Source organism: Mytilus galloprovincialis, chromosome 3 (assembly GCF_965363235.1).
Source record: "Mytilus galloprovincialis chromosome 3, xbMytGall1.hap1.1, whole genome shotgun sequence".
Taxonomy (NCBI): Eukaryota; Metazoa; Mollusca; class Bivalvia; order Mytilida; family Mytilidae; genus Mytilus; species Mytilus galloprovincialis.
Genome location: NC_134840.1, coordinates 106,661,857 through 106,679,197, shown reverse-complemented (window position 1 = coordinate 106,679,197; position 17,341 = coordinate 106,661,857). Strand labels below are relative to the sequence as shown.

The 17,341-nt window shown below is 31.8% G+C and overlaps 2 protein-coding genes across 3 annotated transcripts in view; one reads left to right on the top strand and one right to left on the bottom strand.

Annotated features, from left to right (window-relative positions):
* Positions 1 to 366: 366 nt before the first annotated feature.
* On the bottom strand, positions 367 to 10,770 carry LOC143069701 (protein cornichon homolog 4-like). Of its 2 annotated transcripts, none has more exons than XM_076244471.1 (5): positions 10,615 to 10,770; positions 5,481 to 5,549; positions 4,705 to 4,817; positions 3,141 to 3,281; positions 367 to 1,157 (listed from the first exon to the last, which is right to left on the bottom strand). In XM_076244471.1, the coding sequence occupies exons 1-5, from the start codon at positions 10,687 to 10,689 to the stop codon at positions 1,127 to 1,129; spliced, it is 429 nt and encodes a 142-aa protein (XP_076100586.1). In that variant the 5' UTR covers positions 10,690 to 10,770; the 3' UTR covers positions 367 to 1,126. The 2 variants fall into 2 exon arrangements, with proteins under 2 accessions (XP_076100586.1, XP_076100584.1); XM_076244469.1 differs by having other exon boundaries at positions 367 to 1,114.
* A 191-nt stretch (positions 10,771 to 10,961) lies between these two features.
* The window catches only part of LOC143069700 (tetratricopeptide repeat protein 8-like), a 39,740-nt gene continuing 33,360 nt past the window's right edge, over positions 10,962 to 17,341 (top strand). The window contains exons 1-4 of the mRNA XM_076244468.1: positions 10,962 to 11,118; positions 15,038 to 15,219; positions 15,631 to 15,790; positions 16,573 to 16,707. Of these exons, the coding sequence (XP_076100583.1) occupies positions 11,017 to 11,118; positions 15,038 to 15,219; positions 15,631 to 15,790; positions 16,573 to 16,707 (579 nt within the window). The 5' untranslated portion in view covers positions 10,962 to 11,016. The remainder of the gene's footprint in view (positions 11,119 to 15,037; positions 15,220 to 15,630; positions 15,791 to 16,572; positions 16,708 to 17,341) is intronic.

The following is a 17,341-nucleotide window of genomic DNA, read 5'->3' as shown; positions in this document are numbered from 1 at the left end:
ATCTGCACCAATTTGTGACCTAAATGCATATTGTGACTTCTAAAATATATTTTTTTTTCCCTGAATAAATTACAGAATTTCCAAAAGATGCGTTCTATAAGTAAGCATAGCTCTTGAATAAAAATAACAAGAGGAATATTACAACAATAAGAGCCTCCCTATTTTCACAAGTATTTTACACAAAAATATACATACCGGTAATATATAAGTTAACTGAATATTTAAAATTTCACAATACAGTTGCATCTTAAACATATATTTGAGAGCGGTATGACAAATATAAGGTTTGTAATAACTGTAGTGCAAATTTGAGCAAGATGGCAAAAAGGCTTTTAGGAGTGGTTTTTTTTGTATGTTTTTTTTAACTAACTTGAAATAGTACATTAAAATGAAATGAAAATACAAATCATTGTGTTATTTATATTAAATTATAGAAGCATTATACAATTTCCGTTTACTTGTTCATCAAAGCTCATTCATACTTTAATACAAAACTCAGCACACTTCAATACAATGAAATGTATTATCAAAAGTAAAAAGAATGAAATCAACAGCAAAAGCACATACAACGACAACTAAACCAATAATACACAATATAAAAATATTCCAACTACTAATTATACATGGCATTAAAAGTCTCACAACAAAATGTAAGCAGTATTTCCTTAGTTCCAATCTCATTCTAAATCCCCCTCCACACTAAATTTTACCCTTTCAGTGATAAATTTATAGCATGTGAGTTGCATATTGCTAGTTTTAAACTTGTACACATTTACTATCAATAATCATAAGTAAGAAGCAATACTCACATATATACATTCCAGAATTAATGAATTTACAAATGCGTATAAATTGTCACATATTTAGAAGATGTTTAACATCTTGCTTGTGTCATACATGTATATTTAAAAATAAATTAAAAGACGAAAAAATGTGTTACACTCAATTGAAAAAAAATCTCTATAATATTAAACATGCATATCATTATTAAGTAGTCTGTTTCGTTCTTGACCTTTATGCACGTAAAGTTTAAAGGTCACTAACTTCGACAGGTGGAAACATTGGTTCTACTGCCTTTGCGCTCTTCGTCAAATTCAGCAACGATATTGTCATCCTGTAAGTAACGTTACAGTCCTTTAATTAGTGAATAAATCATCCTGGAAAAGAAACACCCACATACATGCTCAGTTAGTTGTTTTAGCTGAAAGCGTAAACTTGGTGATGACTGCTCTAGTATTAATTGTGGTATGGCACGGTATCAGAAGACACTTCTATCAAAAACTGATTTGAGTGGCAAAATGTTTTGAAAGATACTCTGAACAGTTATAAAAAAAAACAAAAAAAAAAGTTTTAAGCATGGTGGGATAAAATCAAAAAGTAATTTCTGAACCCCCCTCCCCATTAACATTTAATTCTGGAACAGCTCTAATGGTACTTTGAGTTTAAGGCAAGAAGAATTTGTTAATGAACTACACTACAATAAGCACAGTTATTCTTAGCATAAAACTGTTTGTAAAAACCTATGCTTCATTGGTTGAATATTGACAACATTGTAGATACCAATTAAACCAGGTGCTCCGCAGGGCGCAGCTTTATACGACCCCAGTGGTCGAACCCTGAACAGTTGGGGTAAATTTGGTCACAATATTCAAGCTTGATACTGTCTGAATTTTGATTGTGATCAATTTTTTGACATAATATAGGTTTTTGCCACAAAATTAATGTGGTTCAAGATCTAACACATCTATTGCACAATACTGTGCAATTGAATATTTCTTATTGAAACTTTTAAAAATTTGAAATTTGAAAAATGTTGAAAAAAAAAAAAAAATCCCTTAAAAAAATGGTAAACTGAGATCCCCCCTTAGAGCAATAACCCTTAAACTCAATCCCATGCTTTCCTTTGTAATATTGAACCTTGTAGTACGATTTCAGAGAGATCCATACACTTAAACACAAGTTATTGTCATGATTGTTTGGAAACTAGAAAATTGCTTCTTTTTGGCCCTTAATTCCTACATATTTTGGGCAATTAACCCAAAACTTGATCCCAGCCTCCCCTTTGTTATATGGTACATTGTGGTACAATTTCAGAGAGATCCATGCAATTACACACAAGGTATTGTCTGGAAACTAGAAAAATGCTTGTTTTGGCCCCTTTTTGGCCCTTAATTCCTAAACTTTGGCCCCATAACCCCTTAAATGAATCGAAACCTTCTACTTGTGATTTTAAACATTGCAGTATACTTTCAGAGCAATTGAAATACTGGTAAACAAGTTATTATCCTGAAACTAGAAAAATGCTTGTTTTGGCCCCTTTTGGACCCCTAATTCCCAAACAGTTCGGACCATCATCCCCAAAATAAATCCCAACCTTCCTTTTGTGGTATTAAACCTTCTGAAAAAATTTCATAAAGATCTATTCACTTAAACTAAAGTTATTATCTGGAAACCAAAGTGTCATCGACGGACGACGACGACATCATACCATTATACGAACCCAAAATTTTTTTGGGGTCGTAAAAAAATAAAAAACTGCTAAATGGCTTTATCTAGAAAACACTGCACACATGAAGTTTTCACAAATACAATTTATACAATAACATCTATGTATGAATTCACAATATGTTTAAAAAAACATGTATCAATTTCCCTGCCCTAGCCACATGTTAAGCTATAATTAGACACACAAAACTAAAAGTTTGGAAAGCAAAAATTAGTATTAGGGTATATCACTGTCAGTTAAAACATGTAAGCAAATGTACCCCATAAATCTGCGTAATGAAAGGCAGTCATGATGTTGATTAATATCCTATTGTTTCATGTGAACGTTTTAGTTCATGTAGGAAATGTTCAAATGCTTTGTGATGACTGTGACACTTTTTATTTGTGCTACATGAAAATGAATAAAATACAAAATTGCAATAAGTGACATTTGTGAAGCCGCACAAAACTCATTAGCTTTTTACAACAAATTACAGTTTATAACATTGTCTTAAGATGATCTAGCACTTGACATAGTCAAGAAACTTGTCTATTTATAAAAATCCGCATGCTGCCCTTTTTTATCTTCATGTTGGATTGCTATCTTCTTGACGTATACCCAGGCCAAAATAATATATATATTAGAATATACATACCAGTATAAAAATATAAAGAAGAATATGAGATGGGATCCCATTTTAATGAGGTTTTCTTTCATGTATGTCTTTAGTTGTTGTCTATTATGAATCTCTGTAGGATCATACATTCCAATATCTCCTGAAGGTTTATTAACTAATCTATAAATAGAAAAGGGAATGCATCAATTAATCTTTTAATAGAAACATTAATATTTTTGTTCCAATTGAATTACTGCAACAATCATTTTTTTAATTTTAAACAAGAATGGGTCCCCAGTACACAGATGCCCCATCCGCACTATCATTTTTTATGTTCAGTGGACTGTGAAAATGGGGGACAATATCTAATTTGGCATTAAAATTTAGAAAGATCTTATCATAGGAAACATGTATACTAAGTTTCAAGTTGATTGGACTTCAACTTCATCAAAAACTACCTTGACCAAAAACTTAAACCTGAAATTTGCACTATCATTTTCTATGTTCAGTGAACCGTGAAATTGGGGTAAAACTTTAATTTGGCAATAAAATTAGAAAGATCATATCATAGGGAACATGTGTACTAAGTTTCAAGTTCATTTGACTTCAACTTCATCAAAAACTACCTTGACCAAAAACTTTGACCTGAGGCAGGACAGGCGGACAAACAGACGGACGGACGGAAGGACAAACAAACTGACACACAGACCAGAAAACATAATGCCACTCTTAGACGGATGAATGAATGGATGCAAAGACCAGAAACATAATGCCCCTCTACTATCGAAGGTGGGGCATAAAAAAACAAATATGTTTAATCCTCTTTCCAACAAAAGTTTAAAGGTATCCATCATGTTTCATCATATCTATGAAGTCTATATCAAAAGGGTTTAACAAACTTATGAGTTCAAGACTAATTATACAACCTGGAAAAATCTTGAAAGCAATAAAACAAACAAAAATGTGTCCATAGTACACGGATGCCCCACTCGCACTATCATTTTACATGTTCACTGGACCGTGAAATTGGGGTCAATACTTTAATTTGGCATTAAAATTAGAAAGATCATATCATAGTTAACATGTGTACTAAGTTTCAAGTTGATTGGACTTCAACTTCATCAAAAACTACCTTGACCAAAAACTTTAACCTGAGCTTCACACTATCTTCCTCTTTGTTCAGTGGACCATGAAATTGGGGTCAATACTTTAATTTGACATTAAAATTAGAAAGATCATATCATAGGGAACATGTGTACTAAGTTTCAAGTTGATTGGACTTCAACTTCATCAAAAACTACCTTGACCAAAAACTTTAATCTGAGCTTCACACTATCTTCCTCTTTGTTCAGTGGACCATGAAATTGGGGTCAATACTTTAATTTGACATTAAAATTAAAAAGATCATATCATAGGGAACATGTGTAATAAGTTTCAAATTGATTGGACTTCAACTTCATAAAAAACTACCTCGACCAAAAACTTAAACCTGAAGCGGGACGAACGAACGGACGAACGAACGAACGGGGGCACAGACCAGAAAACATAATGCCCCTCTACTATCGTAGGTGGGGCATAAAAACTTCTATATATAGCTACTTACTTATAAACTAACCACATCGTTACTGGAGCATACATTAGAAACAATATCCAATGTCCTGTTAATAGTAGAAGAACTGCTAATACACACTGAGCTATAGCCTCCACTAGAACCCACTGCAAAAAGACAAATTATTCACAATTATTATATGAAATTAATTCCTACTATATTGTTTTTGTACTTAAATCTAAACTTGTGACACAAGTTTTAATTTTCCTCTTAGAATTATACTGGAATACAATGAAGGATTTTGAATTAAGTTATCCACACCATAATTAAAATATTCTGTAGCTGTCAAACATATGAACTTGATGAATATCTATAATGTTTGGAAAACAAGTTATTTTGAACAAATATAATGTTCATCAGTTTAAAGATGTAAAAACATGTTAAGAGTCAAGTGCCAAACAGTCTGTGCTTGATCCTAGCATAAACGACATTTATGCATTAGTTAAAAAAAACTCATAATGGATACCAGGACGTGTGTTTCTTCTACATAGACTCATCAGATATGCTCCAATCCAAAAAAGTTATAAAGGCCAAAAAGAACAAAGATGAAGAGCATTGAGGACCAAAATTCCTAAAAGTTTTGCCAAATACAGCTAAGGTAATCAATTCCTGAAGTAGAAAAGCCTTAGTATCTAAAAAAAATTCTAAAGTTTTTTGAACAGTTAATTTAAAAATATGACCATATCAATGACAATTCATGTCAGCATAGAAGTGCTGACTACTGGTCAAAGCAGTAGTGAAGTAACAGTACACAATTATAATATACATACCTTATTCAGTTTATCACAACAATTGGTAGCATTTAGATAGTCACATTCTAAATCTGATAATGTTATAACCTGAATTCTGTCAAGGAAATCAATTTTAGAAAATGCATGTTTTTATTCTTCAACACATGTTAAATCAATCTTTTTAGCTTTACATTTCTTAAAGATTTCCTTTCTTTTTATCTCATTGTTTACTTTGAACTGAAAAAAATATGAACCTGGAGAAATCCTAAATTGCAATTCAACACCTATAGATTTGAGGTACTTCAGTCATTGTCAGTTGTTCATTTTGTGTTGAAAATTGGTGTATGATATATTGGATTTATTTCCATTGAAATTATGAGAGCCTTCTTGAATAAAAAGCATCACTGAGCACAGCCTGAAATTACTACACAGGTCAAACCCTGAACAGTTGGGGCAAATATCGACCCAATTTTCAAGCATGTTACTGTCTGAATTTGGATTGTGATCACATTTTTGACACAATAAAGGTTTCTGACACAAAATAAATGTGGTCAAAGATCTCGAATGTGCAATACTGTGCAATTGAAGATTTCTTCTTGAAACTTTTCAAAAAAAAAATCAAGACAAAAATATGAACCCCTTAAAATGATTACAAAATTAGGAAAACAAATCCCCCCCAACTTTTTAAATTCCACCTTCCCCCCATTGGAGCAATTACCCCAAACTCAATCCCAGCTTTCCCATTGTAGTATGAAACTTTAAGTACAATTTTAGAGAGATCCATACACTGACACAAAAGTTATTGCCCAGAAACTACAAAAATGCTTATTTTTGGCCCCTGATTCCTATATTATAAAATGTCGTACCTTAAGCCCCCCAAAACCTTTCTTTTCTGGTATTGAATCTACATTTGTAGAATTGTAAATTTTCTTAATAAACTAAAAGTTATTGTCCGGACACCAAATGTGTTTTTGGAAGAACATTGATGATGCAGACAACTACACCATCATAGTTCCCATACATGTAAAATTTTGATGTAGAAAATATCTGACTCCATAATGGAAAAGTGATTGTTGTAGACTGTCAACAGAATACCGAATTGATCAAGCAGCACAGATTCTCGGATCAAGTGGCACAGATTCCCAAAGAGAAATATCCCCTATTACAGAAGAAAAATAAATAAAAAAAAAAAAAAAAACATTGGGAAAATTTCATTGTACTAATGAACTCAATGCGACACATGGCGCTAACGGGAGTTGTAAGTTGTAAGTTGTAATGAACTCAAATTCGTGAACTTTTTTTTGGTCACTTTTTTTAATTCCCGCATCTGCGCAGAAATCTACTACCTTTTTCTGGTCTCGTTTGCATGAAACTTTGAGTAAAATATATATTTATCAGTGTATATCAAAAAGTGGATATTATCTGCCTGTCCAAAATAGATGCGCTGCTTCGTCACTTCTCATGCCAACTAACGGCCTCGGAATTATATATATCGGGTATCAATTTGTTCATTTATGTAAGTTTTACCTACCAGTCAGGGGACTTACTTAAATGAGTGATTTTCTGATTTAAGTAACATAATGTCCATAAAAGTTGGAAGTAAGAGTTGTCTTTCTTTAATAATCACCTATTTAAGTAGTACAAATTTATCACTAGAAGTGATTTACTTTTCTTGTAGCTTTAAATATAGAATATCAATGATCCAGGGACTAATTATTTTGCTAAACCTATCAGAACCAACATCTGTGTTGATAGGATGACTGGGTAATTTCAGGTGATGACCTTGTACTGAATCTAGGATAATGACATAAAAATCACTTGTTTAAGTATCATACCTCAATTTCCTTCTCAAAAATCATTTTTTTAATAACCCCCACTAATTTCAACACCCCCAAACAGTGAAATTATTTTTTGCAAACTGTAGAATTTTATTACATAATCTGAAAGATGAAACCTTACACTTTACAGTAAAAATATTCCCACTGCTGGGAAAAACCTGTTAAGAAAGTATCAGTTCATTATGTAAAGCCATTATTGACCTTCTGCTGTTGTTTTTTTCTATGGTCGGGTTGTTGTCTCTTTGGCACATTCCCCATTTCCATTCTCAATTTTATTATAGCATTTTTTTCAACTAAAACAGAATTTACACCTAAATGATAGCATCAAAGAAATAAACTTTGCTACTTAAAAGAAGCAAAAAGTTTATATACCGGTATTTCAGTTTTACTAATGAAAAGATATTATCTAACTATATGTGTTTAAAATTTTGGTAAAACTACAAAATCACAATTTGTGACAAAACTTCAATTTTGCTACTCAAATAAGTGATTTAAAAATCACTGATTTTAATAAGTCCTCTGAATGCCTACGTGCCACCCTTTATTTTCTCATATTTAGACAGTTTTCACAGTGACCCATCGATTCTGGCATTTTAACTTTCTGAAAGATTGTCATGTGATCACGAGCAAAAGTAAGGCACAATGGACCATGGGAGATTATGTATGCAAAGGAAATGACCCTAGGTCAATACCTCGTTCATTTACGATGCAAGTAATCTAAATGTCTGAGAGCTTCTGATTGTTATTGTTGTTGGCTACTAAATCTTAAATACCAATCTCCTATAAAGGAGCTGAAAAATTGTGGTTGGCTTCTAAATGTATTATACCGATCTCTTATAAATGAGGTGAAAAAAGCATAAATATTTGCATATTTGAGTCTCAAGGTCAAGAAGTCTCTCGTAACTTGACGTCCATTCATACATGTGATGGACTGTGAAACTCAGATCAGGAGATTTGGAAATTTTGGTCAGGAGATTAGGACTCAGATCAGGAGGTTTATTATCGACATAAATTTTGTCGTAAATGTAACAGTATGATGTAGAAATGGTGTTTTTCTTCAAATTTCCATCAAATTCACACAAATTGTAATATGTTTGTAGTACCCTTATTGCCTTTCTATTTGAAAGAAAATAAAATATTAAGAGGAAATCTGTTTCTTGTTTTGTCTTGGATAATGTCAATGAATGTTTTTGATATAATTGAGTATTCACTGCTTGCAAATAAATAATATTTATTTATCTTATCTGTATAGGTTTGTATTCATGTCTCCATCTCCTTATCATTGGTAACTGTATAGACAAATAAGAAAGAAATATGCTATACATGTATATTTGCAACATGATAAATTAATAAGAAAAATAACAAACACTAATAATAGTATTGCATGGTTTTTAAGCATTATGAAAGTCATGTTTCTAGAAAACTTAAAAGACTCAAACAATGTAAAATGTTTTGCTATCTTTAGCTAAATCAATTAAATCTTATATACTGACATAAACAATTCTCAATCTCAAGGTTTTACTAGGAATTAACCTAACTAAGATTTATATTCAGTCTAAAGTAAATTGTACATATTGTGTATTCATATCACACAATTTGTAGAGAGACTTACCATATAAACTTCAATTTAATCCTTGAAAAGAAGTCTAGATTGCTAAAATAATTTATAAATTTATATTTTTTATTTGTCCCAAAACATTTAAATTCATTTAATTACCACTTTTATGATAATTTGATTAAAATATTATTCATTTATAGTCTTTTTACAATTTACATTTTTAAAAGCAAAATAACTTAAAACAGGATAAATCAAAGGGAAGTAACCAAATACACAAAGTTTTTATAACACAACAGCAGTTAGCCAGAGGTAAACATCATTGATTACCAGTATGTTTGACACCCAAGCTGTCAAGTGAAGCCATATAATTATACTTCTTTGATTTACAGGTAAAATTTAACACAGGTGTCAATTACACCTGTACGGTAGTAAGAAATTATCAAATATGGCGGCTGAAAATTTTCATTCATGAAATATTTCATACACGGGAGTTTTTTCTCCTATACGGGAGGACGGGAGGAGACCCCTGAAAACGGGATTATTGTACTCCGTTGGGAGGTTCACATGTATGTCCATTTGAAAATAAAAGTAAAAATGTCTGAATCGATGGGTCACTGTGAAAACTGTCTAAATATGGACTAAGGATGGCAGGTAGGTAAAACTTACATAAAACTAGCCGTTGATGATATAGTGTTTACAAAACAAGATGTAAAAAAAGCAGCCAGAAATTCTGTTACAAAAAAATGGCAACGCAGATGGGAAAATAGTGATACTGGACGTCACTATTTCAGATTTCATCCTGAAGTTAACGATCAAGTTAAAAAAGACTTCCCGTCAAAAAAAATGTACAACATAATCAACAGTTTACGAACAGGTTATTCTAAATTAAATGCATACCAATTTATAATAAACCAGCACATCAACACGGAAACCTGTCATCACTGCAAACAAAAAGAAAATGTACAACACTACCTTTTTGAATGTGACCTGTATTCAGATGCCAGAGACAAATTATTTCATCAAATATACTTCATAACAGGACAAATTCCAACAGATCTAGACAATTTATTAACAATCAATTTGCCAAATGCAGAAAATATCAATCAACTATTAGCGGAGTACATAGAGGAAACAAACCGTTTTAGTGGATAATTTGATACAAATTTCTTTAAATTTTTTATATTTTTAATTTTTCATGCCATTTCAATAACCTAATAAACTTTTTTTAAATTTATTTCACTTCATACAATAATTCTATAATATTTTTAAAGCGCCACCTACAATATATAAGTACAAAGGAGAAACTACATTTGTGATAATTATTTTACAAGAGAGGATAATTTACAAGAGAGATTACACTGTCATCACGACAAAGATTGAAGATTGAAGACATAAATGAAGAGATAAATGAAAAATGAACAAATTGATACCCGAAATATATAATTCCGAGGCTGTTATTCGGAAAGAGAAGCAACGAAGCAGTGCATCTATTTTGGACGGGCAAATATCCACTTTTTGATATGGGACAAGCTCTGACGTCCCACAGCCCCAGCTAGTCTGGCAAAACAGCTGTTGGGGACATCAGAGTAATCTCAGACTTATTAAAGTTGTATTGAAATAAGGTGATAAGGCCACAAATTCATTAAATTGACCATAAAACGTTTCTCTAAACCAAACAAGGATTTAAAATAGCACTATTTTAGACAATCAATAAATAACTGGGGTCATAACTTGTGACTTTTGACTGATTTTTTTTTAATGGACAGTTTAAGGATACAAAATAAACAACAAGGAACAACAAAGCTCCTTCATCAATCACAGAAAAGATGAATAACCAGGAATCCACACCCATGCTTTGGTTTTCTTTCGAGTTTTTGTTTAAATTCTCTATCTGATCCCTCTACGAAATTTGACAGGGAACCAGGCCGAATAAAGCCGGTGAACACTGTAAAAAACATTGTTTATCCTAGTACGTAACATAAGTCTCTTTTACTCTATCATGTCTGATGTAAACATATGAATAACTTTATAAAAGTTATAAATTTCTAATACGATTTCCAAATTTACTTTCATGTAGCGTATATATTGAATTGTCGAAGACAGATCATATTTACAGATCATTTTTCAAGAAGGTCACAAAGAGTTATCTCCCCTCACATAGCATTCTTGGCAACTAAAAATGGATCCACTTTTTCTAGCCTACAGTTGTTACAGAAGAAAGAAGTATCAAGAATGTACAGATATATGTACAGAGTTATTAGAAAAGAATCCATATGACCAGGTATAAAGCTAAAACATGTAGTGGGCTTCTGGTGGATAACTGTTACTCCCAGCTGTCACTGGCATAAAATTTAGTAACTTGACTTATCCTGCCTGTCTCTGTACTGACAACTTGATCTTTTATCATAATATTATCACCGATTTTAAACGAAGGGCTATATCACGATTATTCTTAAATTATCGGCTGGTATAAAATAACCTGCAAAGACAAATGAAAGAGCCTCTTTAAGAGGACAAGGAATGAAATGGTCTAAATAGTTAATTATAAGGACGTCTTGAAAAAGGGTGGTAAAGCCAAAAGGGTGTACTGAACACGGAAACACGTGAAATGAAAATCGCAAAAAAGGTAGCACGAAAAAAAAAATTGGGAAAAACCAAGCACAAAAAATAAAATCGTAAATATTCAGGAAAATAGTACCAGAAGTTATTACTCAGCTGTTCTTTGAGATCCTGCATCCATTATTAATGGACATCAAGACCTTTCAGTCACTTTTAAGCATCTGCTACTGCATCTGATTTGGTAAATTATATATACTATTCATAGTAATTTGATGTATCGGATATCTTAACTTCACAAAATTCTGTCACGACAAACAACAGTCATGACGGTAGATTGCCGGCTGATTTGCATTTTCGAGAAAAGAATTGTCAAATAATTAGAGTCATTAGATTGACAAAAACTCAGTGAAAAAGGGTCTTCAGAAATACTGTGAAATTGTTTATTCGCATAGTGCATTAGTGGTATTAACCATATGTGGATTCTAAAAAACTCTCAAGAACTTCTGGATAATTTTAAATTTCAATGTTTTTCTGAAAATAGTTTTATTAAAACTTTTTCAACCCTGTATATATACCACTTTTCCCCCATCATGAAATTGAAAAAATCGTCTAAAAGAAATTTTATAATCCACAATGCTTTCAGCCTAAAAATGGTAGCATATGCTTTAAATTTATTACTTTGGGATACCATACAGCATACATGTATTTTATTGACAGCAAAAAAGGAAACACAGGTTTATACACAGAGGAACAAGTGATCATCAGTTGGAGTATCTTATTGACAACATATTTGTTGAATTTGGAGACAGACTTTTTCAACAAATTGTCGGCATTCCTATGGGAAAAAACTATGACTCTTCTTGCCGAACTTGTCAAAACAAGAAGGTCAAAGAAGCCAGGTCATTTTATTTCACATTCAGATATATTGATGATGTTCTTTCCATTAACAATCCAAACTTTCTTGATTTGGTTCCATTAATATATTCCCCATAACTTGAAATTAAAGAAACAACAAACACCACTTCTTCTGCCTGATTTTTAGACCTATACCTCGAAGTTCAAATACACGATCAACTCAGTACCAGAATCTATGAAAAACGAGACGATTTTAATTTTAAAATTATCAATTTCACCCACGGTCACCTAAGTAGCAACAATTCAACTTCACCTGCATATGAGATATACATTTCCCAAGTTACTCGGTATTCAAGAGCATGCAGCAACTACTCTGACTTTGTTCAACATCACCAGTGTCTGAGCAGAAAGTTGATGAACCAGGGGTGTGTCAAAGAATGTCTGGTCCTTTTTTCTAAAAAGTTGTTTGGAAGGTACCAAGACCTTGTTGATAAATATTCCCTATCAACTTCACAAATAATGCACGATAGTCTTGCTGTATAGATTATGTGTACTGACGTTTTTTGTCATCTTTATAACTGTTATCGTTTTCTTTTATTTTTCGTTATGAATATTTAATACTTTTACTGTTTAGTCTGTTCATATGATGGTATCAATTTGACGTGGGTCTGTATTTATTCATCTCATCAATGTGTTAATGTTCTATGATAATTTCTGTATTCTCAAATGATTCTTGTCATTCGTTTTTGCTTATTTGTTTGTGTGCCTTTTTGTGTGTCTTTCTTGCATGTGACGTGGCTCTGTACTTATACATCCTGTCATTGTCTTATTGTGTCATGGTTAATGTTTGGTTACTAGTACATTGTATATCTGTTTGTTTTTATAGTGATTAAGATACAAACACAACGTTGACTTTACATACCATACATATACAATAGAATCGCAAAAGTAGAAATTCCCAATGGTAACAATATCAATCAATTTCTATCAGATTACGCAAGTTTCAGAAAGTATTATAACACATTGACTTTGAATTAGTTCCATTGTACTTTTATTCAAATGCAGGACAAGCATGAGAAATTAAGAGAACCGACACGAAACACAGAAAATAAATATGGGGAAACACGAAGCACGCACATTGAACCAAACATGAATGCATGAGAAAACGAGAAATAAAACACCAAAACACGAAAATAAGTGAAATAAAAAGGCATCGAAATAACCCTTTACCACCCTCTTGAAACGATATTATTTTTTTTTGCTTTAAATCCTTATTGCGCAAAACAAAAAATAGAAAAGCCTTTCAAGATGTGATAATTCTGTGGATTAGGAATGTATAAAAGGAGGATTTCAGTTAAACTTTTTGATTTTTTTTACTCTTTGATTGTCTATAAGTCTGATAATAATTATAAAAATTAAAAAAATTTCACTATATATACTTCTCCACAAAGCAATGTGCAGTACAAGTGACATAAACTTCAACGTGTTGAAGGCAGTCACTACAAAGTAGAAGTAGATGATTCTTATATTTCCTGGTAATAATACCGTATAGCAGGTTATTTTCGCGGGGTGTAAATTTTCGCTTATTTTCGCAGATAGAACAAAATTGCCGAAATAAATTCCGCCAATTTATATTAAGTGCCCAGGCAAAGGTAAGCTGTAAAAAGATTTCAAGACGCCCTAAACTTAAATTTTTCCATTTTTTGAGTTAGAGCCGATGAAGTTTTCTATAGTTTTGATATAATTTGTCCCAATAGTAGTACAACACACTGTAAAAATTTCATTGAGAAAGTGCAGGTGGGATTTTTTTTTTTATTTATGTTCTAAAAGAAATGCACTACGAAATAATTGTGGTCTCAGACCATATAAGACATTGTAATAGAGCATTTGCTGACAAAATTTGCAGATTTGGAAGAAAAATGGAAAGTGCAGACTTATATAAAATTTATAGCTGTCTGCTATCATTGTCTATTTTAAAACACCTTTTATTTATGCACAGAGCAAAGCACTTAAAATTCTACCTTTTACCTTTTTAAGCTGTGAAAAATGTTGAACTAAATCTACTACTTAGTCAGTCCGTTTTAAAAAATTCTTTGCCAGTGTTTTAGATGGAATTTTGCAGAGGGCACTGTTTAGATGAATGGCACCCTCCCTTGTAAATGTTGTATTAAACTTGATTTAAAAATTAAGAATGGAAATGGGAATGGGAGAAAGAGATAACAAACCGACCACAGATCAGAATCAGCTGAGAGCCACCAATTGATCTTCAACACAGTAGGAAAATCAGAGGCGGGTTTCAGCTGGCCCCTTAACCAAATATGAACTAGTTCAAAGAAAATGGATGTTCAAGACAAGAGTAACAAAGGCTGGAAACTCCAGACTTGAGAGGGGCACACAAATGTAGTAGGATTCAAGTTCAACATGTTTTGTGAGATATCAACCACCCCTTTTGTTTATTATTTTTATTTAAAAATAAATAAATAATTGAATAAATTCATGTGTTTTTCTATGAATTATTCTACTATTTGAATGTAAGTACATGTAGTTGCTTTTAAATAATTTATGTAAGGTAAAATTTGTTTTTTCATCAGGTCAGAGGATTGCACAGAAAAGGCAGAAGGGAGCTATGGCTGCTGTTTTATAGTCTTTATTTTTGGTCTTACTAAGACACTGGTGAAATTATGAGTGTATGTGAGAAACAACATTTCATCTATTTTAAATTTATATAACTAATATTTCAAATTCAAAAATAGAAATGTTTTCAAGTTTCTTAATGAATATTTCAGGCGTCTTGGACATTGAAAACTAGAGCTTTAACAGCGCAGGTTTATGTAGATGAAGTTGATGTAGATGAAGAAGGCATTGCAGAGATGTTAATGGATGACAACTCTATTGCACAGGTGTCCAGACCTGGAACATCCCTCAAACAACCAGGGACAGGCCATGGTGGTCCTAGTCAAGGAGTAAGGTAGGTATCATTATATCTTTAAATTAATATCCAAGTATTTCTTTATTTGAAAAACAATGTAAGAATATATACAAAGATAAATTCTTAACAATATTTTTAAAAGTGTCACTTTAACAGAGATAAGAAACGAAAAATCAATCCTGGTTTTACTCCTTAATGCATGTGATTCACGTCATATTTGTATTCACAAAGGAATTGGACACAAGCTATAACAAGATTATTGACGTCCCTTACCTTTTACACAAAAATATCTTTGAAAATTGGTATCACATGAAATGTGGCATCATGATATCGATTAAAAAATTTATAATTTGGTAAAATAGTCTAATATTACACATTGACATGATAACCATAATAAGAAATGCCATTTAATAACTCAATACTTTTAATACCAGTGATGTGTTTTTACAGACCAATGTCCCAGTCAGGAAGACCTTTATCAGGATTTACCCGCCCTGGAACACAGGGTGGGAGACCAGGTACAATGGAACAGGCCATTCGGACCCCACGTACAGCACATACTGCAAGACCTGTCACTAGTGCCTCTGGGAGATATGTCAGATTAGGAACTGTATGTATTTATTCTGTTAATTTTAGGAACTGTATGTATTTATTCTGTTAATTTTAGGAACTGTATGTATTTATTCTGTTAATTTTAGGAACTGTATGTATTTATTCTGTTAATTTTAGGAACTGTATGTATTTATTCTGTTAATTTTAGGAACTGTATGTATTTATTCTATTAATTTCTTATTTAACTACATGTCAGATTATCTGTGGTAGAGTATGCTTGATAGTATTGTACTAACTGATTTTACTCTCTGTAAGGTGATTATTATCATTATTATTATATTATTATATATCCCTTATTTCAAGATAAGGGAGATGTAGGTTCCATTATTTGTGAGTTCACATTTAGAAAATGATTTTTTCCTGCTATGTTGCTTTAAATTATTGCATTTACACATGTTATTAGTCTTTTATTAGGAATAAGAACAAAGACAGCTACTCTAGTTCTCATGTCTGAAGTTATGTGACTATTATAGTTTTCTGTATTATGTTTATCTGTCTAAATTTCTTATAAAAATATTTGAGAAATTTAAGCGGAAAATTTATCATTACCGTATTTATGTAAAACTTGCATATTATTTCACTAAATTTCTTCACCCCAAAATAATTACTTAAATAAATATCAATTATCACTTTACTTCACTTTAGAGAAAAGTCATGAGTATATCTTAAGGTAATATATAGTTTGCTTACAGTTTTCTTAGAATAAGTTGACTGAATGTTTTATTCATTGCATATAAATGTTTATAGAAAGAAATTTAATTGAATTATTTTGTATTTTAGGCTTCTATGTTGTCGACACCAGATGGACCTTTTATTAACCTGGGTAGATTGAACTTTACAAAGTATGCATCAAGACAGAACTTAGCCAAATCCTTGTTTGAGTATATATTTCATCATGAAAATGATGTCAGAAATGTAAGTTATATTTAGACCAGGTTTCCCTGTCACAAACTATTATATCTTATATAAACATAAGATAAAGATGTCAGAGTGCCTGACACATGTTTCAACAAAATTAGATTATTAAACCTTTATTATGTATACAGGAAGATAAGGTTTGCAAACAAAAATGAAGAAACAAACAAGAAAACACATATATGAGGGTTATGATGTGGGTACCTTCATGACAAATAACGATAAAAAATCTTGCCAAATAACAATAATGGTAATTTTAAGTACATGACGATAAAAGAATCGACTGATTTTGACAAATCACATAATTTTTTTCTCAAAAAAAATGGTAATGATATTTTTTTTTTTAAATCGGTGAATCACGACAAGTACATTTTTACGAATCATATTGAAAATTTTAATTATTTGACGCTTATGGTAGCCAAAAATGACAGTTTGATGCCTGATGCTAGGATTGACAGTTACCCATAGATCTAAAATTGGTGTTTCCCTCCAGGCACTCCTGCTTCTACCATCAATATAAACTGGCCAACACAATTTAACCATTAGTGCTGAAAGAGGCTTAAACCACCAACTGTCAATCCTCACATATACTGTTAACCAGCTAATGTTTGGGATTGATTTATTTTTTCAATTT

Bases quoted from the DNA above. Each gene is read 5' to 3' on its own strand.
- LOC143069701 (XM_076244469.1), bottom strand. From the start codon at position 10,689: ATGGGTGTGGATTCCTGGTTATTCATCTTTTCTGTGATTGATGAAGGA. The intron at 4,818-5,480 runs GTATGTATATTA...GTCTTTTTGCAG, and splicing joins GTTGTGATAAACTGAATAAG to TGGGTTCTAGTGGAGGCTAT. The intron at 1,115-3,140 runs GTATGTATATTC...CGTTACTTACAG, and splicing joins TTCTTTATATTTTTATACTG to GATGACAATATCGTTGCTGA.